This window comes from Portunus trituberculatus, chromosome 38 (assembly GCF_017591435.1).
Source record: "Portunus trituberculatus isolate SZX2019 chromosome 38, ASM1759143v1, whole genome shotgun sequence".
Classification (NCBI taxonomy): Eukaryota; Metazoa; Arthropoda; class Malacostraca; order Decapoda; family Portunidae; genus Portunus; species Portunus trituberculatus.
In genome coordinates, this window is record NC_059292.1 from 29,394,043 (window position 1) to 29,418,042 (window position 24,000).

At 42.3% G+C, this 24,000-nt stretch overlaps 1 protein-coding gene and 2 long non-coding RNA genes across 4 annotated transcripts in view; 2 read left to right on the forward strand and 1 right to left on the reverse strand.

The window, feature by feature from the left end:
• LOC123514919 overlaps positions 1-6,358 on the forward strand; it is a 176,260-nt gene extending 169,902 nt beyond the window's left edge. Inside the window, exon 9 of the mRNA XM_045273176.1 lies at positions 5,514-6,358. Within this exon, the coding sequence (XP_045129111.1) occupies positions 5,514-6,065 (552 nt within the window). The 3' untranslated portion in view covers positions 6,066-6,358. The remainder of the gene's footprint in view (positions 1-5,513) is intronic.
• A 1,672-nt stretch (positions 6,359-8,030) lies between these two features.
• LOC123514501 lies at positions 8,031-15,504 on the forward strand. The gene is made up of 3 exons (XR_006677622.1): positions 8,031-8,896; positions 15,034-15,153; positions 15,394-15,504. It is a non-coding gene; the product is annotated as an uncharacterized LOC123514501 (long non-coding RNA).
• Positions 15,311-24,000, reverse strand: part of LOC123514500 — a 45,436-nt gene continuing 36,746 nt past the window's right edge. The window contains exons 3-9 of one of the 2 annotated variants that reach the window (XR_006677620.1): positions 22,510-22,700; positions 21,360-21,461; positions 19,020-19,094; positions 18,433-18,581; positions 18,167-18,240; positions 17,883-17,993; positions 15,311-17,708 (exon numbers count right to left, since the gene is read on the reverse strand). This is a non-coding gene — a long non-coding RNA (uncharacterized LOC123514500). The remainder of the gene's footprint in view (positions 17,709-17,882; positions 17,994-18,166; positions 18,241-18,432; positions 18,582-19,019; positions 19,095-21,359; positions 21,462-22,509; positions 22,701-24,000) is intronic. The other variant, XR_006677621.1, reaches the window with a different exon arrangement.

A 24,000-nucleotide genomic window follows, 5' to 3' on the forward strand; every position in this document is an offset into this window, starting at 1 on the left:
TAAAGGATAGACATGAAATAGAGAAGAACAGACATGCGATAAAGAAGGACAGACATGAAAAGTAAGACAGACGTTAAAGAAGAACAGACATAAGTTGAAAATGGAACAAGGAGGATGAAAGAGAAGCTGAGCAAGGTAAATACATACGCGACTGACGAACAAACGTTAAGAAGCGTGTGAATGAAGCGTCTTTGGAGATTCATGTGACGTGAGCACGTACTGTGATTGTGGTGGTGGTGGTGGTGGTGGTGGTGGTGATGGTGGTGGTGGTGATGATGCAGAGTTGAACAGAATCTAGTACGACATTGACAGACGGTTTCGCTTGCATTATTGAAAGTTTTCCAGTCGTTTTTTGCTGTATATTTATCCAACACACACACACACACACACACACACACACACACACACACACACACACACACACACACACACACACATTCCATATCCCAGAGTCATGAATAACCTGCATGCCACCTGGATTCGTGCGTGTTTGCGTGTGTGTGTAGTAGTCGCGTCTAAGAAGAAAACGACATTATGTACCAGTAAAATTATGACGATGAAAATGAGGACGAAGATCAGGAGCGGGAGAAGGAAGGGGAGGAAGAAAAGAGGACGGTGAAGTGAAGCAATTTAAGATGCGTGCACATCTTCAAAGGAGGATATAAGCGTGTCGTTTGTCTGTTGACGAATTGTAGTGTATGGTAATAGTAAATGTAAGAGAGGAAAACTGATCAAGGGGCAACAAAAACAAATTTTAAAAAGGCCCACTCAGTCGCCAGTCCCCTTATAGATCAGAAAAGGATTAACTAAAAGACAGGAATAAATGTCTTGAGACCCCCTCTTAAATGAAGTGAAAATCATGGGAAGTTGGAATTATAGGAGCAAGCAGGGAGTTCCAGAGTTTACCAGAGAAATGTATGAATGATTGAGAATACTGGTTAACTCTTGCATTACAGTTTTCGTTCTTGTCGTTGCTGCTGCTGCTGTTGTTACTATTGAAAAAGTAGAGCGCAGGAGTGTGGTAAGGAGAGTTATTCATATAATTCTTGAACAGTTAACGATTAAAAACGTAAGCTTGGGAGGCCACAGCGGCAATCATCATCCCACCAGGGCAGGACGAGTCACGAACACCCCTCAAAGCTGCCGTGGAGTGACGTGTGTGTGTGTGTGTGTGTGTGTGTGTGTGTGTGTGTGTGTAGGAGGCGGCAGAGCTCAGTCACCGCGGCAAGACAAGACAAGGCAATTAAGGCAAGGCGAGGCAAGGTAAGGTAAGGTGAGGCAAGGGTCAGAACTTAACACACACATGGAATGCGAAACCTTTTTATTCTTTATCGAGGGAAGGCCGAATAATGCTACTGATGCTTGCCGACTTGCCTTCTCATTCTGAGCGAGGATGCCGTGTTGAAGTGGAGACGTCAGCGAAAGACATCTCAACCGAAACCATTATCGAGTACGCATTGAGATAAGAGATAAGACTTCCATCACAACTACTACTTCGTATTCCTTATCGCTAATCCCCTTCAATACCATGACGCGTTTCCATATTCACTCTGCTTACTATTTCATGATTTTACACAGCTTCAGAAACTCATGTGGGAAATTAAAATAGTGAAGACTGTGGCCATTTATCTTCAAATCTCCTTAGACCCTTTATAATGTCAATGAAATGGTCTAATTGCACATAAATCTCAAGGTGAAAATGTGTCCCGGTATTGATAGGATTAAAAGCAGAGAAACGCTGATATAGTTACCTGATGAAATTCCTGGATATGAATTCACATCGTACCCAAACAGTGTCAAACCACAGGAAAATATTAATAATAGACGATACAAAGATTCAAACAGCAAAGCAACTTAATAATGTACGAGCGCAGCAAGATATGAGACACTACCGCACCACACACAGCTAACAGACCCTACGTAGACACTCCTGGCTCCTGGGGCATAAATAGATCGCCAGTCTGGAGTTCAGGTTTATGGGAAGAAGCAAAATTTGAGGTCAGGTGGCAGTGAGAAAATAGCGGAAAGTGAATATATCGTAGCATCTTTTTCTTTCTTTTAACCCTTTCAATACTGGGACACATTTTTACCTGAGATTTGTGTACGATTAGATCATTTTATTTACAAAAGGAAGGGTCTATGGAGGGCCGAAGATTAATGGCCACACTCTCTTCACTATTTTAATCATCCACATTAGTTTCTGAAGCTGTATAAAACCGTCATAGAGTAAGCAGAATGAATATGAAAATGCGTCATGGTACTGAAGGAGTTAAGAACATAAGAACATAAGAAAAGAGGGAAGCTGCAAGAGGCCACCACGAGGCAGTCCCTGTGTGTTTAAAGCTACCTAATTCCATCTACCATCCCCATCCATGAACTTATCTAACCTTCTTTTAAAGCTCCCTATTGACTCAGCCCTGACTACATGACCACTGAGACCGTTCCACTCATCAACCACTCTGTTTGAAAACCAGTTTCTTCCCATTTCTTTTCTAAACCTGAATTTTTCAAGTTTAGACCCATTATTTCTGGTTCTGTCCCCGCTACTGATCCTAAGAAAAGTTAAGGAGAGAGAGAGAGAGAGAGAGAGAGAGAGAGAGAGAGAGAGAGAAAAAACTAGAGAAACGAATCGATACAAAGGAAATCTAAACCAAGTGAACATGGAAAAAGCAACTTAAATATATATGAATACAAGTGTCTTACTCTTTAAACCATGAGAAAGGTAAAAAGAAGAAGAAAAAACGATGGAGATGAAAGCAAAGTGAGGCGGAGAGTAAAGGAAGTGAGAATCAACGGAAGTATATTTTTTTTCTTCTTTTTTTACGGAGAGATGGAGAAATAAGGAGAGAGGTTAAGAGACAAGGGAGGGGAGGAATGAAAGGCGGCAGGGCAGGGAGGGTGTGGCTGGCAGTACTGTGACCTGAGTGACAGTGACGCCTGGAACATGTGGGGAAATGAATGGAAGTGCTCACGTGAACGAACCAAAGAGGGAGGGAAGGTCAGAGGTGGAGGTGATGGAGGTGGAGGTGGTGGAGGTGGATGAATTATAAAGACAAGACGCCACGTACGTACAGAAACTTTTGAATGGAGGAGTGTGTGTGTGTGTGTGTGTGTGTGTGTGTGTGTGTGTGTGTGTGTGTGTGTGTGTGTGTGTGTGTGTTGGATTGAATGGAGTATGAAAGGAGAATGGAAGGAGCGTCTCTCTCTCTCTCTCTCTCTCTCTCTCTCTCTCTCTCTCTCTCTCTCTCTCTCTCTCTCTCTCAGTCGACCTTTTGTTCTTTCCTTTTCCTCTTTTCTTTCCTCCTTCCCATTTATCATTCGCTCGACTCTCTCTCTCTCTCTCTCTCTCTCTCTCTCTCTCTCTCTCTCTCTCTCTCTCTCTCTCTCTCTCTCTCTCTCTCTCTCTCTCTCTCTCTCTCTCTCTCTCTCTCTCTCTCTCTCTCACACACACACACACACACACACACACACACACACACACACACACACACACACACACACACACACACACACACACACACACGTCACTTTACCGCCATCAGACCTTATAACTGCCACTATCAAGCTTATATCCTGTCAGATCCCAATATTTTTCCCTCTCTCCTACATTCTGGGGCGCCATATGGACTCGGTGTTGAGGCGCGTATACTTTAGAATCAGTCAGTCAATCAGAGAAAAGGTTTTACTAGCAAGATTGTCGTTGTTTTTCTTCTTTATTTTTTGTGCCTTCTCTGTGTTCCTGGTTGTCTTCTTTCGCTCATAAAGAATAATGATAATGATGATGGTAATGATGATAATAGACACATAGATGAATGAATGAATGAATGAAGTTAGCAAGTAGGTAAAGAAAGAAGCATTGTGTCGGTAGCAGTGAAAGGATTAAGAAACTGCCATTATTAAGTTTTACTCGCCCTGTCTCTCTCTCTCTCTCTCTCTCTCTCTCTCTCTCTCTCTCTCTCTCTCTCTCTCTCTCTCTCTCTCTCTCTCTCTCTCTCTCTCTCTCTTTCTCTTTCCACCTTCTCCCCTTCTCACCACCTCCTCTTTATCTTCTCCACCTTTCCCCCATCCACGTCCTCACCTCAACTTACTCTCCTCCTCCTCCTCCTCCTCCTCCTCCTCCTCCTCCACCTTTCCCCATCCTCACCTCTTCCACCCTATCCTCCCCACCTTCCTGACTCCTCACTTCCACCTCACTTCCTCCACTTTCCTCCAATCGAATCACCGCTTCCTCCACCTTTCTCCAACTACCTTAGCCCTTCCACCTTGTTATCCCCTTCACCTTACCTCCTCCACTTCCTCTACCACGTAACCACCACCTCACACCCAGTAAATGCCTCTCCTGACCTCACAACCCTTCACCTCATACACACACCCTAAAAGTTCACCTCCCTCTATTTCTCCTTCCTTGCCCCTCTCTCTCTCTCTCTCCCTCTCATTATGGTATCCTTATGTCATTTTTCTTCCCTTACCGCCTCTTTTTGTGGGAAGGAGAGGTAGGTATTGAGTGAAGGTTTCTTTGTTATTTTTGCCTTGTTTAGATGGTTCTTGTTTTATGTGATATTTCTTGTTATCGTTGTTGTTGTTGTTGTTGTTTATTTTTTCTATCCAGTTTTCGTGTTTTATTTGTAGTGAAAGGATGTTAGTATCTTTATTTGACACTTTTGATGCTGTATTCCCTTTATTGTTGGTTTTATTTTTTGTTATATACTTTTGTTGTTGTTGTTTTTTTCTCTGTTGCGTTATGTCTTCGTTAAGCTTTCATGCGTTTTTTTTTTTCTTCTTCTTTTATGTACTTATCTTTTTGTATTTCTTAGTTGTTGTTTTTATATTATTTTTCTCCTTATCATGATACACATTAGTCTGCTTCCTTATAAATTGCCACCTATATATATTTCCGTAACTACCTGTATATCCCCGGTACTTCTAACTAATACCATGCTATGTTTTCTACCTACACGTGACGCAACACAGCACTGTCTTGCCTTGCTCCCTACGTTCAGTCCAGTTAATAGTCTATTTAACTTACTGTTCCTAATGTAATGTTCAGATGTTTCCTATTGATAGTCCTCTGATACAACCACCTTTCTAACACCATTCAGAACTTAATAACCTTCCCACTAATGTTAATAACCTAACAGTAATATTAACGTTATCATAGCTACCTTGCAATCACTTAAGCATTATAAACAGGCTCAACAATCTAATAAAGTACCAATTTGTAACTATTCTTCACCATTCCAGCATCTGGACAACCGTAACAACCTGTCAAACAACCACTAATACTCTGTTAACAACCTAACAGTCCTTCTAATACCTCTTACAACCATTCAGAGCATCATCGCCAGTCATAACCACCTTCCTAAAACCTTTTTCTCCTTCGGTAACTCCTAACAGTGAATTTAGACAGCCATTCGCATTTCCTTAATCTAATCATCCCTCTCATAGCACATACAATCATTCGTAGCATCACGACACTCTTTTCGACTCTTCTAACAAACTTTCTCCTCCGGCAGCTCATTGGCAGTTCTCTCTTGTTCGTGCACAACGACTCCTCGGCGCTCGTCCGCATGATCGACTTCGCCAAGACGGTGCCGCTGCCTCGCGGAGTGGCCATCACGCACCGCAATCCCTGGTCGGAGGGCACACATGAGGACGGCTACCTGCTTGGCCTCGAGAACCTCATAGACATCTTCACTGCCCTCGAGAAATTGTCGCCACAGACTCCCAACGGCACTGTTACCCCCACCAAGCCCGTCAATGCAGCCACCGACACCCCCGCCCCTGCCTCACCCCCACACCCATCCCCAGCTACACCCCCTACACCAGTCCCAGCCCCAGCCTCCCAGCAGCTCCTTGACGGCGGCGGTGACGAGGTGAAGGTAGTGACGGCCGAACTCAAACCTCTGACTATATCTAGTGCTTCCACCACCACCACCACCGCCTCCTCATCAACCTCCTCTTCCACCTCCGAGCATCATCACCGCCCCCACCACCATCTCCACCATTCCCCCGCCACTCCACCCATTGCCCCAGTCCCCGCACCCACCCCTGCACCCCCCACCTAGATCTGTGCTATAGTACAAGCATAGGACGTGAAGAAAATGTACAAAACCTCATTTTTTGTGTACACCTTTTTTTTATAAATCAATATATACATAATGTATTTAGTACATAACATGGCATGGTATGTGTGTGTGTGTGTGTGTGTGTGTGTGTGTGTGTGTGTGTGTGTGTGTGTGTGTGTGTGTGTGTGTGTCTGTGCGTGTGCGTGTGAGTGTGCGTGCGTTCAAGCGTAAGCCTAGACTAGATGTATAGATACTATGAGAGAGAGAGAGAGAGAGAGAGAGAGAGAGAGAGAGAGAGCGTCCTGCCAAAACCTTATGGGTATATGGGACCAGAGAGTAAGGTCAAGAAGACGGGACCAATAATAAGGACTGAGGTGGAACGTGTGTGTGTGTGTGTGTGTGTGTGTGTGTGTGTGTGTGTGTGTGTGTGTGTGTAGTTGAGGCTGTAGCCAGGCAGGGTGAGAGGCGGTGAGCAGATGCATGCCCAGATAGAGTAAGAGGAATGGTGGCTTAAGTGTGGCATTAAAGAGAGAGAGAGAGAGAGAGAGAGAGAGAGAGAGAGAGAGAGAGGCGACGAGGGGAATTTGAGATATTGCTAAAATGAAAAAGTGAGTGAGTGAGTTATAAAAAACAAGAGCGAATAGTATGGCTGGCATGTATGTATGTAAATTACTACGTGTGTGTGTGTGTGTGTGTTTGAGTAAGAAGAGGAGGAGGAGGAGGATGGAGCAAAGAGAACGGGTCAAAAAATCCACTGAGAACGCTGTGTACAGAGAGAGAGAGAGAGAGAGAGAGAGTACATGTGTGTGTGTGTGTGTGTGTGTGTGTGTGTGTGTGTGTGTGTGTGTGTGTGTGTGTGTGTGTGTGTGTGTGTGTGTGTGTGTGTGGTACCTCCGCCCGGATCGCGAGACACCACCCTTGGCGTGTGTTGGGTGCAGACAGCCTTTACTATGAAGTCAGATTAGTCAGTCAGCTTCCATTTAGTTACATTAGTTTATATAGAGAAACAAAGCAGAAGGACAGAAGAAGAAGAAGAAGAAGAAGAAGAAGAAGAAGAAGAAGAAGAAGAAGAAGAAAAAAAAAAGAAGAAGAAGAAGAAGAAGAAGAGACGTAAGAGAATATCACTACGATATTTATTACAAAAAATGTATTACAATATTAAACTTTAATTTATTATCGTGACCACTTTAGTTACCCTTCCAATTACCTTCCTTATTTGTTCTTTTTTATTGTATTTTCTTACATGCAAAGAAAAAAAATGGAGGCGTTGGACGTGATGAATTGTAGTCATTTTTAGCTCTGTGTGTGTGTGTGTGTGTGTGTGTGTGTGTGTGTGTGTGTGTGTGTTTGCTTACATTTGGTTGCAACGTCATTTATATTGTACCCACGACATAACTGCATCTCTCTCTCTCTCTCTCTCTCTCTCTCTCTCTCTCTCTCTCTCTCTCTCTCTCTCTCTCTCTCTCTCTCTCTCTCTCTCTCTCTCTCTCTCTATATATATATATATATATATATATATATATATATATATATATATATATATATATATATATATATATATATATATATATATATATATATATATATATATATATATATATATATATATATATATATATATATATATATATATATATATATATATGTGTGTGTGTGTGTGTGTGTGTATGTGTGTAAGCGAGATCAAGTAAGATTACGTGAGGATAAGCCAGTAAGAAAAAAGTAAGATGAATGAATGAGACCTTTAAGACTGAGTGACACAATGGCAATTTGGTTCCCGAGTCACGCAAGTCTGGTAGTTAAGCTCAGGCAAGTTCCGGTGGACTGTGCATGCACTGCCCCGCTCCTCCTGCCCTCACTAACTCACCGTCGGAGGTTTAAAGGGTATTTTGGGGAATTTAAGGTTTTTTTTTTTTAAGAGAGAGAGAGAGAGAGAGAGAGAGAGAGTTTAAAGGTTGTGTGTTATCAAGTGTTTTTAGGGGTTTTAAGGTTGTTTTTAGGCTTTAAATGGATAATACACCCTTACAAGTGAGTGTCAGCCGTGTGTCCCTCGTGAGTGTATCAGAGACGTCATCATATATCATTGAAGACACACTAACCTGATAAAAGAAATGCATAAAAAAGCACAGATAAAAAAGAAAAGAGTTTATCCTCTAGTTTAACAAAAATAGTTTAGCATTATCATCATTCAGGCTTATACAAGGTTAGAGTTTTCTTAATGTTACGTAAATATGTCGATCATTATTCAGATTACCAGTCATTGTTGAGTACTTAAACCCTTCAGTACCAGAACGCGTTTTCATATTCATTCTGCTTACTATATGGCGATTTTACACAGCTTCAGAAACTTAGGTTGGGATTGAAATAATGAAGACACTGGCCATTAATCTTCTGACCTCCATAGACCCTTCCTAATGTAAATAAAAATCGTCTAATCATACCAAGAATTCAAGATAAAAGTGCGTTTCAGTGCTGAAGAAATTAATGACACAGAGTTCGAGGATCCGAAACCAATCTCAAGTTTCAGTAACGCGACACTTACACCCAGCATGCAATATCACTGGTGTGTATTTGACGTATTGGTATATCCACAATTCAATTTTCATTTATAGTTCCTAAAATAATAAGAAGTGGCCGCAAGTTAGGAGCTGGGTATGTACATAATACGTTAACTAAGCTTCACGATCCCAGCCGGCGACCCTCCCCACCCCCGCAGCCGCCCTGCCAGCCACAGCCAGTCACCGGTGAGGCAGCGAAAGAGAGGAGTGTGAACGGCGTGGTGGTGGGACGAGAGGACAAGGAGGCGATCATGTACCTGGCGGACCAAGCAAGTAAGGCGAGTGTTGAGAGGGAGTATTCCTTTTAACTATCAAGCTTCTATAAAGAACAACTTTCAAGGGGTACAAATAATACCTGGAGCATTTTGTAGTGTTTTCCCACTGGTGATACATAATGTTTACGAAATTACCACTAATGTGATGGACACGCACTTGAGAATACCGATAAATTGCACTTTAGCTTGTAAAAATACTAGAGATAGACCCTGGAAAATTTAAGAATACTGAGGAAGGAGGGAAGAGCCGGGTGTAAGTGGGAAGAGAATGAAGAAGGAAAACACTGATAAAATTGCACTAGAACCTATAAAAACACTGATAAACCCTGCAGTGTTTAAGAATAGATTTATCACGAACATGTACACGAGGAAGGAGTGATATTGTCGGGGAGGGGGGGGGCCGTGGACTGGGTAAAGCAGGCAGAGGAGGGTACAGACTACAGTACAGGCGGGAGGAGGAGGGAGAAGGTAGGAGAGACTCGTACTGCCGATGTTTCTAAAGCGCCGGTTTCCTTTAGCTGCCTTGGGTATGAGTAATGCAGACACGTCCTCGTAGCTCAGCGCGTGTGTCTGTGCGGTTCCATTTTACGTTGCACCTCTTATGATGTAGTTCGGTAATGGCGCTGTGGTAAGGAGAGTGGGGAAGGCAGGGAGGAAGGCAAGCAGGCAGGGTGGAGTACATTGGGAAGGGGGTGAGAGACTAATAAGACAGGGTGGAGTGTGGTGTGCTAGAGTGGGCGGAGTTAAGGAAGAAGGCATGGTGAGAACGTGGTGTCGGGACGGGGTTAAGGAAGAAAGCAAGACAGAGAAAGGGTGCGAGACTTCCAGCAAGAGAGAAGAGCTGTGTAGAGGGCGGTGTCTGCGTCAAGGTTGAGTCAGTGATATCCTATACAGCGGACTTCGATTACGTATTAGGAGGGTTTTTGTGTGAGCTGCACCTTACTGTAACATAGTTCTGCAACATTTAGTATCTTTGTGGCTCGCTCCCTGGTTTGCGTGGCTGGAACATAATGAAACGAGTTAACAGGAACTAGCCATTGAAGCGCCGTGGTAACTATCGTAGGAAAGAGCCAATTGGTGAACCGCTTCTGATCCTCTTATTGTATCGTGGTTTTGAATAGATCAGTGTCCTCTTTGCCATTTTACACCCATGTACGTTAAACTGTGTGAAAACCGGAGCTATTAATACATGGTTAGTTATGATCCTTGGTGGTACTGAGTGAGGCTATGCTTTGTCTGGCAAGGAGAGCCTCGTGTTACGGGGAATCGGTGGTGATATTTGAATTCCTAGGTGATGTGGGTTGTTTCTTTCTATTGGCTGAACATGGTCTGGATTATTTTCAAACATAATCACTGTAATCATCGCCCCAGTCAACAATCATCAAAGGCGCCTTAATGATCGTGCCACCTGATAATCGTTAACGACCTGATGTTTGCCGGCTACCCTCTGTTCCCCCGGTCAGGTGCGTTCCCTTTACCGCGAGTGACAGCTTCTCATGAATAGATTTATTCCGCCTTCGTAAGAATATCAGTGTTTCTATGAGGTGGTCAAGGGAACGACATAACAGTAACAGTAGGCCCATATTCTGAAACGTTTTGCTCTCTCGCCATCAATGCTTCCAAAGGCTCCAATTGAAGATATTCGTGTTTTTTTTTTTTTGTGTGTTTTACGGTTCTGGTGATAGATTGGCAAAATTTCTAGTTTAATAAAAGGAGGAACTGTCTTGAATACCCGATTAGTTGTTTCTGTGGCCTTGGATAATTGTCGTAGTGAGAGGAAAGCGTTTCTAAATACGGACTTAACAATAACAGGAATAGTGGAGTTCCCCAGGTGTGTGGTGAAGTGTTTGCTTGTTTGAAGTTATCACAGATGATTGTGTGTAATGACTGACACTGCCGATAAAGTGTTGTCGAAATGTTGACTTGGAGAAAGCCCGCTAAATGCATCCACCTTCATGTCGTGAGTGGTATTTATCGCTAATGGTGACCGAGTGAACGAGCTTCCCCAATACTCCCCACCCCTCTCTCTCTCTCTCTCTCTCTCTCTCTCTCTCTCTCTCTCTCTCTCTCTCTTTCTCTTTCTCTTTCTCTTTCTCTTTCTCTCCACTTTCTATCATTTCCCTCGTCGTCTTGTCAGCCACTCCTCCTTCCCTTCCTAACATTCAACAGTGCTTTAATAATTCATTGCTAACCTCCACACACCTCTCTCCATCTCACCCTGTCATTTCCTTTATTCCCACTTTTAATCATCCTTTCCCTCTTACTGTACCTTTACCTGCCTATCCATCCCACCTCATCCCACTCTACTCCTTTCCTAAACCATTCAACAATTCTTTAATAATTTGCTAACCACCCCCCACACCTTTCCAGCTTTCCCCGTTCCTTCATTCATTCACTTTTTCTATTAACCTTTCCCTCTAACTCTTATCCTCTATCCTATCTTACTTTAAACTTTCAACAATTCCTTAGTTCATTCTTCATCCCCACCTCTTCAGTTCCTCCCCACCCCACTCACCCCATCCACAGACCCACTACGCACATCCATCTCTCTAAGGGCGTCACTAATTCCACCTGCCATGGCTTTGGAGCAGCGTTTCCATCACAACACATCACCTGCTTAACCGCAGCACGTCTCCGTACACTCATCTTCACCCTCCTCCTCCCCTCACTAGTCACCGCCAGTCTCCCTCCCATCCATCAACCCGATGTATTTTTCTTCCATCCTCCCCTACCCTTCCTTCTCTCGCTCCTACATCACTGACGCTGGCCATAAAGAAGCAATTAACACGGCCAGTGAAGCATAAAGAGTAGAGGAAGGTGAGAGATTGTTGATGTGTGTGTGTGTGTGTGTGTGTGTGTGTGTGTGTGTGTGTGTGTGTGAGTGTGAGTGTGAGTGTGTGTGTGTGTGTGTGTGTGTAATTCACTGTTTGATCTGCTGCAGTCTCTGACGAGACAGCCAGACGTTACCCTACGGAACGAGCTCAGAGCTCATTATTTCCGATCTTCGGATAGGCCTGAGACCAGGCACACACCACACACCGGGACAACAAGGTCACAACTCCTCGATTTACATCCCGTACCTACTCACTGCTAGGTGAACAGGGGCTACACGTGAAAGGGGAGACACCCAAATATCTCCACCCGTGTGTGTGTGTAGTGTGTGCGCGTGCGTGCGTGTAGTGTGTGTGCGTGCGTGTAGTGTGCGTGCGTGTAGTGTGCGTGCGTGTAGTGTGTGTGCGTGTAGTGTGTGTGTGTGTGTGTGTGTGTGTGTGTGTGTGTGTGTGTGTGTGTGTGTGTGTGTGTGTGTGTGTGTGTGTGTGTGTGTGTGTGTGTGTGTGTGTGTGTGTGTGTGTGTGTGTGTGTGTGTGTGTGTGTGTGTGTGTGTGTGTGTGTGTGTGTGTGTGTGTGCGCGCGCGCTCGTGCGTGCGTGCGCGCGCGTGTGTGTGTGTGATCATCATCATCCCATGCCGTGCCTTGGTTCACAGACAATCTATTAATACTTAAGGAAGAATAAATTTCGTAGCTTCATCGATGCCCGTGTAAATAAACTCGTAAATACTTGCCACTGCATAATAACAATGTTCACCAACGTTCCGTCCGTCAATCTTGTTAGATAAGCGTCGTCTGGTTCCGACTCGGGGTGGCGGGACGGGAGCAACTTTCAGGTTCTCCTTTTGAGAGTCCTCTCCTTGTCCTGTGTTCCTGTGTTAGCCGTGATTTCTGTGCGCGTAAAAGCCTCGTATTCTCAAACTTTTCTGTGCTTCATCTCCACTATTTCAAAAAGGCTTTAATTAAATTTATACTTTCTAAGGTGTTTCACGGTTTTCAAGAGGCTGAATGACAATATCTACATTACTAACTAGAGAAACTTGAAAACCTGACTATAAAATAGTCGTGGTGAGTGAGCAAAGCGTTTCTAAATACGGACCAAAGTCTTGCCGTTGGATATACAAGATTCAATTAAGTTCAGAAGCGGCTGATACTTCCATAAATCCCTCACTCGACTTGAATTGTACATTTCTCGTAAGTCAGCTGTGTGTGTGTGTGTGTGTGTGTGTGTGTGTGTGTGTGTGTGTGTGTGTGTGTGTGTGTGTGTGTGTGTGTGTATGTATGTATGTATGTATGTATGTTCGAGGCTGCTATTTCCTGGCGCCCGCAGTGACATGATGGGCAGTGGGCGGGCCAAGCGAGTCAATGCAGGTGGTCGACCCGACGCCGCGTACCACACCCCCTGCTAGTCTGAAGAGCTCCGGGGAAGTTAACAGTTAAGCCTATGAGGAGAGCGGCCCAGTCTAATTTTGGGTAGGAGCGACTTTATCTTGTTCTTTTCTTTTCTTTGTGTTGAGGAAGGAGTAAGTAAGTGTACACGTAACAAATATGTTGTGGTATGGTCGGCTCATTGTTCGTCTCGTGATGGGTATTCTATTTATGTCTATCGTGGGTGGTCGTTGCCTCGTTCAGGAGTGAGTGAGTGCGAAGTAAATATTCGTGTAGCATTATTGTGTTCGTAAGAATATACTTTGGTGTGTGAGCATACAAGTGCGTGCGTGCGTGTGTACCCTTCAATACCATGACGCGTTTCCATTTTCACTCAGCTTAATATTTGGTGATTTTATACAGCTCCAGAAACTTGTGTGGGGGATTAAAATAGTGAAGAATCTAGCCATTAATTTCTGACCTCTATAAACCTTTCCTCAGGTCAATAAAATGGTCTAGCCGTACACAAAACTGAAGGAAGAAGTGCGTCCCAGTACTGAAGAAGTAAAAGGATCATGCTTTAGACCCACGATTGCCAACCATGTCCTACCCTGAAGGAGAATCTTATAACCCCATGCCCGTGGTCTGGTGTATGGACGAGGCCGAAGTTTGAGACTGAGTGAGACAGACATTTCCCACTCCTCACGCCTTGACCTGCTGCTCAAGGAAACATCAACTACTCACATATTAGACATTTTTGCAACGTGTGTAGAGGCGCGAACCCTGTGAAGTGAACCATGAACATCATTACGGACAAGACAAGCAGTGTGTGTGTGTGTGTGTGTGTGTGTGTGTGTGTTATCAGATGGTTTGACAGGGATGGGTTTGTTTGGTGGAACACTGCATACGTGATCGGCCTGAGTGGTGCACGTGCCGGGACTGTCTGACTCCTGGGGTTCGTTAGGTCACCGCCATATTCCGGGTTCCTGGCTGAGGTCTTGCCCTAGTGGCTGGTGGCGTAACCCTGAAGGAACGTGTGGTGTTCTTGGTAGAAATTACTGCTTTCTGCGTGTCCTGCTTGTCACTCAGTGTTTTAGAGAGAGAGAGAGAGAGAGAGGGGGGGGGGGTAGTGTTGTGTGTTGTGTGACACGTGGAATGCCCTGGATGTTCTGCTGGGCTGGTAGCAGTAAGTGCCATCCATATTCAGAAACGCTTCCCTCTCTCACCGCGATCATTTTCAGACCACAGAAACTATTGACCGAGTTCTAAAGAGTATTTTCCCCGTTGATAATGCAGTATTATTGTTTATGTCACTAGAATTAAAGAAACATTCTTAAGAAAAAAAAGTCACCAACTAGTAAAAAAAAAAAAGTCAACTAGTAACCCTTGAAAATAGTGAAGGTGCGGTGCGCAAGTGTTTCAGAATATGGACTTAATATTCCCTTCAGTACTGAGGCGCATTTTTGCCATGAATTTTGTGTACGATTAGACGATTTTATTGGCATTACGAAGGGTCTATAGAGGTCAGAAGATTAATGGCCAGTTCTCACTATTTTAATCCCCACACAAGTTTTTGAAGCTGTATAAAATCTAAATCACCAAATTGTAAGCAGAATATGAAAACGCATCATGGTAATCAAGGGGTTAAGGATCATTGCAGGTGTTAGTAGTGCTTGGAGAGGCTGATGCAGGTACAGTCGCTTCCCTACTAAATTAAACCGTTTTCCTATATACATTAAATAATCACAGTCATCCTTTTTTCACAGCAGCTGTTCGCTAAAACTGTCTGACGTGTATACCATCCCCTCCCCGTCTCTACCTTTCTCCAAATGACCCCATATTTGCCATTTCCAATGAATACTACTTGTCATTAGTCATTCATGTCGCTTTTCTGTCATGTTATTTCTTATTTCACTTGTAATTTACTCATCTTTACAGGGCTGCAGTGGAGACCAGACTGCAGGTGATCGTGTTCGTCAATTAACATGAAAGTGGTCAGATCGTGTTATCAAGATGCAGCCAAAGACTTGATTTATCTTCCAGCCATTTCCACTTTTGGTATTGCCAGCTTAAATTTGTGTAAATTCACGAGTTGTGTTAATTTTACTTATCAATTTTATTTATTATCACTTACTTATCAATCTCATGCTTACCTTTAACACTCAGTTTGATCACTGTTCATGTGAAGATAATGTAGGAGGATTAAAACAAATAGTAGCATGGTGTATTTATTTATGTGTAAAAAAACAATGACGCATGCATGCACTCCATTATTAATAATACCATACCGTCTTTCAGGAAGATGCCAACACCATTACCACCACCTTCGAACTTACTCCACAGGAGTGACAGGACACAGTTACTGAGTTTTGGTTATATGCGTGTAAGTAAGTATAAGGTACTTCTGGGTAGACAATGTAGTAGTAAATAGTCTTGTTATTGATTGAACAATGTGGGCAAGAATAGAATAGTAAGATTCTATGAAAACAAATTAGTGATCACTAGTAGTAAGATGTGTAGGACGTTGAGAAAACGCAAACATGATAAAATCACTGCCATAATGTGATGCAAAAGTGCAATATGGGGAGATGGTGATGACAGGATGCCAATTGGAAAGGATGTTGTAATACTGATGGGGAAAGTATTCTGAGGTATTACAGTATGTAGGAGAGATAAATGTGAAGTCTAATTGTACACAAAATAGAAGGGGGAAGGGTTTGCATTTTGACCAATGATAGGGAAGTGCCACCAGAATGAGAGCATGTATATTAATAAAGTGCTGAGAGAAGTGTGGAAGAGAGTGGCCGTGCCCAGTATAGTATAAAATAAAGTATGGCGTGGATGTGATTGAATGGAACAAAAGTGAAGTGGACGTTAAAAGTGGTGCAGAATAAAGTGGAACAAAAGTGATGAAGTTGATGTTAAAAGTGGTGCAGAATAAAGTAGCTAAAATGGCATAGCACGCAGAGGGCCTTAATAGGTGATATGGGATGGAATGCCTTTGGGGAAAGACAATGAGACACTTGATACGTACAAGATTATGTTGGAGAATGGACGACGAAAAACTTGCGAGAAAGGAAGAAAGGGGTATCTGGAATGAGTGTGGAGGAAGTGCCTGAGAATGGGAGAGCAATGGAGAGGCCCCAATGTATAAGAAGAGTAAATATGAAGTGCTGCAAGAAGTTTGGTAGAGCGTGGCTGTTCCGAGCATCACGTATGGTATGGATATGTTTGCATGGAATGAAAGTGAACTAGAGAAGTTAGAAATAGAGCAGCATAGAGTTGCAAGAATGGCACTTAATGCACCTAGATATGCAGCAGTAGAGGCCCTTAGGGGGGGGACATGGGTTGGAGCACTTTTAGAGAAAGGTATGTAAAAGTGACCCTACGGTATATAAGGCTAGGTTAGAGAACTAATGAATGATGCTAGAATAGTGAGGAAAATGTTTGTGGAATGAATGTCAGAGTAGCAAGTGGGGGATAAAGTGTCAGGATGGTGAAGAGTGGTCTATAATAGCTAGTTGGGCTTTTCAGCAGGTAGAAGGAAGGCACTTAGAGAAGGACTGGAGTATGATAGAAATGGAGATGGTAGAGAGAAAATGGGGTGTAAGGAAGTGGAGGAGTGAGATAGACAGTAGTGAAAGGTGTGGGACTGAGTGACTGGAGGAATAGGATTGAGCAAAAGAGTACCTTGGAATGGTATAGGGAGAAAGAGGCTGGCAGCAAAGTGGGCCAGATGTGTGACGTGGGAGAGGATGAGACAGGAGTGTGTGAAGTATGCCACAGACAGGTATGAGATGATGCAAGTAGTGCTGAGGGAGCTGGGGATGACAGAGTGGAAATGACAGGAAGGGAATGGATGGTGGTGCTGCTGGGACTCTGTGAGGAGACAAATGAAAGGATGACTGAGGCTATAAAAAGAGTTCCTGGAGAGAAAGTGGCATGGTAGATGCAGGAACTAGCAGTGTGAAAGATGGTGATTGCCCTCTTGTTTTTTTTTCCCTACAGGCACTGCCGTTAGTGGGGACAGGAAGGGAATGGATGGTGGTGATGCTGGGACTCTGTGAGGAGACAAATGAAAGGATGACTGAGGCTATAAAAGAGTTCCTGGAGAAAATGTGGCGTGCTAGATACAGAAAGGTGTGAAAGATGGTGATTGCCCTCTGTTGTTTGTTTTTTTTTCCCTACAGGCACTGCAGTTACAAAGGCCTGACGGAGAAAGAATTCTGCATCACCTGTAGCATCAAGATCGAGAGAGAGATTGATTGCTTCAGTTCACATGTTTTAACACTTGTAATAATATCTGGAAAATATACACATACTGACTGTGTAATATCTGGAAAATATACATACTATGGTAATGCTATAGTAATTGATTTCCTAAGAATGGCTAGTCTTATTGTTCAATGCCTTAAAAACTAGTTACGTGTGGACAAGGCAGTTTGTTGTGTTCGAAGAACTTTGCCCTATGGTGTGGATGGGCCATGGAGCTGAAGAGCTTTCTCGGAACTAAACCACAGCAATAATCTTGGCTAAAACAATTTCTGCTGACATGGACAATCTGATATCACTCATCTATTGTCAGGTCACTTCATCAACATCCTCTGCACTCTCTGAAAATAATGGAAATTGACTGTCATGAATGACAGTCAGTGTGGCTCTGAGGCAGCAGCTGCAAGTTATTATAGTTCAGTGAGAAGTCGTCCTCAGGATAGTAGGACCCGAAAGATGAAACATCATGTTTACAAAAATACAAAATATTTATATTTTATCTATTTTGGACATACCTGTTCATGACATGCATAGCAATAATCTTGGCTAAACAATTTCTGCTGACGTGGATAATCTGATATCACTCATCTATATTGTCCGGTCACTTCATCAACATCCTCTGCACTCTGAAAATAATGGAAATAGTCTTTGAATGACAGTCAGTGTGGCTCTGAGGCAGCAGCTTCAAATTTTACAGTTCAGTGAGAAGTCGTCCTCAGGATAGTAGGACCCGAAAGATGAAACATCATGTTTACAAAAATACAAAATATTTATACTTTACAATCTATTTTGGACATACCTGTTCATGACATGCATAGCTGTAGACTATTCTTGTGTCTATCAATCTGAATTGATGATATTCATTCCTTTGTTCTGAAAAAACAGAAAAAAAAAAAAACATTACTCTCAAAGCAAGTGAATGTTCAAGACCATCCTTGTGAACATTTATTTTCAGCGAGTGAGAGGATGTCCTCAAGGTATTAAGCCCCGAAAGATGATAAATTCCTTCCAAGAAATTAAAAAGACATCTTTAGAAATTAATAAATAAAAGTAAAGAATTTATACCTGTTCCTCATGAGACAATATGATGCTCCATGTACAGTTGTGATGTTCTGAGAGGCAGCTACCCAGCATCACTCAGGCATGATATGGATGAAGACGACAACCTTCCTCTGGACTCCTGTGCATGCACTGTCCTTTATCTTGTCCATAACCTGCAATACCATGAGATGTTTCAGTACTTTTTTCTGGAACGTATTTGTAGCTGTATGTTATCAAGTACTACTACTATGAAATTAGGGTATGTAAATAAAATTTACCTACATAGTATACATCTGCTATCCACATTACAGCACTATGTATAGTAGCAATATAAATACACCACTGTACAAAGAAATCTTAAATTACATTTATAACATTACCACAATGGTCCTAGCTTGACAAGAAAAATTAAGATAGCAGTAGACACGAGTCATCAACTGAGTTACTGATGTCTGTGACCTTCTCTAGATGCCACAAGTCTCATGGGGTATCAATGAGATTCTCACATGTCACTATGGCACACTTTCTACACCACAGCACCAATCAGGGATACTGAGGCTCTAACAGGTGCCACATACAATTCTCTCCACACCATGCACACAAAAACACACCTTCTAGAATGTCAGGCATTGATCTTGCTCAATCCATCAAGGGAAACTGTTGACAAGACAGAGCAGTGCTGAATGCTGTGGAACAAGATACATACAGTTAATGGTACAAGAAAAGTTAAGACAACGTATGATCACATACATATTAGTAAAAACAAGGCTGGTGCAATCAAGTGGTAATTCAAATATACTGAATAAACAAATGCATCATTCAACATATTTGCAATGGCACAATAACAGGTCAAGAATAAAAAAAAACTAAAAAATAAAAAGTAGATGAACTTAAGTAGTTCTTGCCAATAGGTGCCAGAAGAAAAAGACTTCAGATTTCGACATCTGACACGTGTGCATCAATCCTAATAAAGGTAAGACCAACTTAGAATATAGACTAGTAATCTGTGTGGGGATTGTCAGTAGCCTAAGTGACAATGTTTAAAGAAGACACAATCAGCTTAAGACTTGACAAATAAGAAAAGGCACTTTAAATGATCTTTGAATTCCTTGCCTCTTATACTTACACTACAGTACAGCAAGCAAACAATACACACACCACACAATACCAAAGATCATCTGGTTTATTGTTTCCATGTGCCATCACATTACATAGGAATCTGATCTACCACAAAACATTAATTTTCTCACCTAAATCGATCTCACTTTTCCCACTACTTGACAAATGCATCTACTTGGACTACCTATATAGATATATTCAAACTTTTCCCTACTGCCCACATCATAGGCAGATCCTACCTAACAAGGTCTGTATGGAGAAATAAGCAGACACCAAACCAAGGGGCCGAGGTGCTTGCCAGTCCCCACGGCCTTACTCTAGCACTTTGTTGGTACCATGACAACAACAAGGCAGCCATGGCTCTTAAAGGTGCCACTTGCACTCCTAACACCTATATATAGCATCTCTATAATATGCACACCTCATGCCCCAATCACCATGTGTATTAGAATCCACGTGTTGAAAAATAAAGCAAAAGTACGGAATATACGTTGCAAACTTATACCAACCTGGCTCATTCAGATCAGTTAGTGGCTTAAGATGGGTTAACTTTTTTTTTTTTACTTTATATATATATATATATATATATATATATATATATATATATATATATATATATATATATATATGAGAACTTCCAAGGGCAAAAATAAATTATTAGAAAAAAAACCCACTTAAATTGTAGTCTCCATAAAAGATTCAAAAGAACCGGTCAAAATTCAGGGGCAAATGTCTCGACATCTCTCTTTTAAATGAAGTTAAGTCATAGGAAGATGGCAATACAAAGGCAGGCAGGGAGTTCCAGAGTTTACCAATGAAAGGTATGAATGATTGAGAATACAGGTTAACTCTTGTATTAGAGGGTTGGACAGAATAAAGATGAGGGGATGAAGAAAGCCTTCTGGAGCACGGCCACAAGAGGGGAGGCATGCAATTTGCAAGACATATAGAGCAGTAGCATGAAAATAACTACAAAAGATACAAAGGGATACAACAATTCGCCAGTGAGAAAGAGGCTGATGACAGTCAGTCAGAGGAGGGGAGTTCTTGCAGCTGGAAATGCTAGCCGCTTTAAGTATAAATAGAGTCCTGCTGGTTGGAAAACATTCACACATAGCAGCTGGGAAGTATTGGCTGGTTGACCTACATTTTCTTATAAGAAGTGTCCATCTTTACAAATGACTAAGAACATTTGCCATCAAATTACATCACAAGTATTCAATCTTTACTTCCAACACTCTGTAGAGAGAGTGTCATCAGAGAATGGCAGCAATCTCATCGAATGTTGTTCTACGCATTTGACAACTGATGCTTAAAGTCCCAGGCATGCTATTTGTCTCTCACTAGCACCATCATCATCTCTGCCTCTGGACACCCACATGTTCAAACCTTACATGACGTCACTAAGTAAATGTAGCTGCTAGTGACTGGAAAAGACCAACATGTGGGTCCTGTTTTATGGCTAGTTTTTCCACCTACAAGGCACCCAAATCTAGCTAATAACTCTAGTGGCTAACATTTCCACCCACAAACTGACATGTGTGAAGCAGTCTTCATTCAGCTCTTCTTGCTGTATTATTTGGCCAATAATGCTGGCTTATTTGGCCAAGTAAGTTTTCTTTCCTTTAGTGCACACATTATATCACTGTACATCACTCATCTTACTTAGCCTGCTAACTGATTACACCAAAGAAATGTTTCCTCATGGACTACAAAAACTGTCAAGATCTGAATCAGCCACAAGGGTCTAAATGAGCCAAGGTTCAAACAAGCTTACATTCCAGAATATAGAAGTTTAAAATAATTGTTACCCATTTCAGTTAATTCATTACCTTAGGACACAACACAGACAACAGCCATCAAGACACCATTTCCCAAGGCTCCATCTGCCAGAGGTGGGCACCACTGCCACCGCCAAAACACAACAGCTTCATCTGAAAGGCAATGCGCACATCTTAACCGTCATAATAATCAGTGATAATGTCAAAATAGAGACTGCAATGGCAATTAACATAACACTGTCTGGGGATTACTATCAAACGCCACTCAATTGATCCTGAGTGGTGCTAGCGAACTCCCCACATCACTCTGGCACACTTTCGACACCACAACACCAGAAGAGAATGATGTGGCTCTAATAGGTGCCATAATAGTCACACCTAATATTACATAGATTAATATATTATATAATATAATAATATAATATATATATATAATATAATATAATATATAAATATTCACAAGTATTTTTGTCTATCAACTTAGTCTCCTCTGACTGACTCTTCAGCTTCTTCCTCAATGCTGGAATGTAGCATCTTTTATCTTCTACAGCTATTTTCATGCTAACTGCCCTCCTCATCTTGCTAACTCCATGCCTCCCCTCCAGCAGCCTTCCTGCTGAAGGTTTTCTTCTTCCTCCCACCCCCTACTATGTCCAAGACTTAACCAGTACTCTATTATTTATATGTTTCTCTCGTAAACTCTGAAACTCTCTACCTGCTTATGCATTTCAAACTTCCTATGACTTGACCATTCAAGAGGGAGATAGACTTTTTTTTTTTTTCTGGCTAACTCTCGGACTGGCAACTAAGTGGGCCTTTCAAGGGACTAAATAAACACCACGTGAGTATATGCAGGGACACGTGTGCTGCACTTTAAGCCAAACCATTCCATTACTAGTCAAATATTGCTTTAACCATGTATCTGCCACCCCCCCCCTACCAACCTCCCCATCTGCTTCCTGGCCGGGCACACCACGTGGCACGCCCCAGGCAGCCTCCAGGGACACGACCAAACTTTTCAACGCTATTTTGTCCTCTATAGCAGTCAAACACCTGTTAGGCACAACTATCACCACTAGCTATATGTCCAAACGAAACACCCCTGCCGACCATGCGGTATGCAGACACTCCACCACTACCACCGCCACCACCCGGCCTTACTAATCCACTTTCAATCCTCGCCCTTCTCCCACTCACTCACCTCAAGCAACAGGCATTCACTGCAGGGTACAGCAGAGTCTCGGTGTTCTGGTGGCACGGGAAACACCGCCCCGAGACACTCTAGAAGGTCAAACAAATTCATGTTGACGCTGAGCCACTCGTCGCCTGTCCTCTCCGTGCCGCCGCGTCGAGCCAAGTGGACGAACATGACGAGTCGAGGAATGAATTTCCCTTTTTCGAGGCAATCAAATAAACAGTGATTTAAAAAGAACATGTTTGTAGTTATGTAACTAGAATACTTTTGAAAAGATTACCTATGGATTTTCAGAGGATGATGTCAGAACAATAATCAACAATTGATTTTCTATTGTGATACTTATTTTCCAAGCTTCTACTGAAAAATTAATAAAAAACGATGATCAAAATCATCAAAACATTTTTTTTCAGAAGTACTTAAAATCACTGTGAAATAATGTAAACTTTTAACCTATAATTCTTTTCATAACCTACCTTTAAACATTACATTACCTTCAAACATTACATTGGCGCCAATTTCTAAAATTTGTACCCAGTGTCCACAATCTAATTTAAACTTGAAGCTTCACCTCATCTCTAACTTAAACAACTGTTATGAAGTTGGATGTTCTGGGTCGTCTCCACGAGTTTTTCTCACCGCCTCACTCTATACAGGGCCTTATCCGTGCAGCATGTATAAAGAGTATGCTGATCCCATGTATGGGAGCATGGGATCAAAAACTTTTTCGTTTTATCAACTCTTCTCTAATTGATTGTCTACAGTCTCTTTTGCATCGCCGCAATGTTGCATCTCTTGCTCTTTTCTATCCCTAGATAGACAGAGTGATCAGAACAGTACTAGGACTGACAGGAAAAAGTCAATGATTATAGAATAGTGAGAAACATGAAAATATATTTCTAGTTGAGAGCTGATCAATAAGTAACCAACTTTACAGACAATGAAAGAAGGAGAGAGACCTAGGAAATTATTCCAAGCGGCATAGGTCCAAAGAAGAAGAAGGTAGAATGGGTCCAGAAACTAGAGCAATGAATAAAGAACTGTTCTAATCTTGCTGTATGCCTCCCTCCCTCCCGCCCGTGGCCTCGCTGCACCAAACTTTCTTCATTCTCTCACCTTTATTCTGTCCACCTTTCTAATGCAAGAGTTAACCAGTATTTTAAACCGTTCATTCCTTTCTCTGGTAAATTCTAGAAATCTTTTCCTGCTTCTGTATTTCCAGCTTCTTATGACCTGAACTCTTTCAAGAGGAATGATTTGTTATGGCTGACACTTTCGATTCTGTAAGGGCGCGGCATATCAGCAAGCCTTTTTAAATTGTGATCTTTGTTAATTAAAAAAAAAAAAAAAAAAAGGGGAAAATTAATGGAATTACTTTTAGTCTACGATAATTTTTGTTCTCTCTCTCTCTCATACCGTAACACTCGTTTTCTTTTACAAGTCAACAAACACTAACTATCATAAAACCACGAGCCCCAATGTGTCCCACTCTAGGTG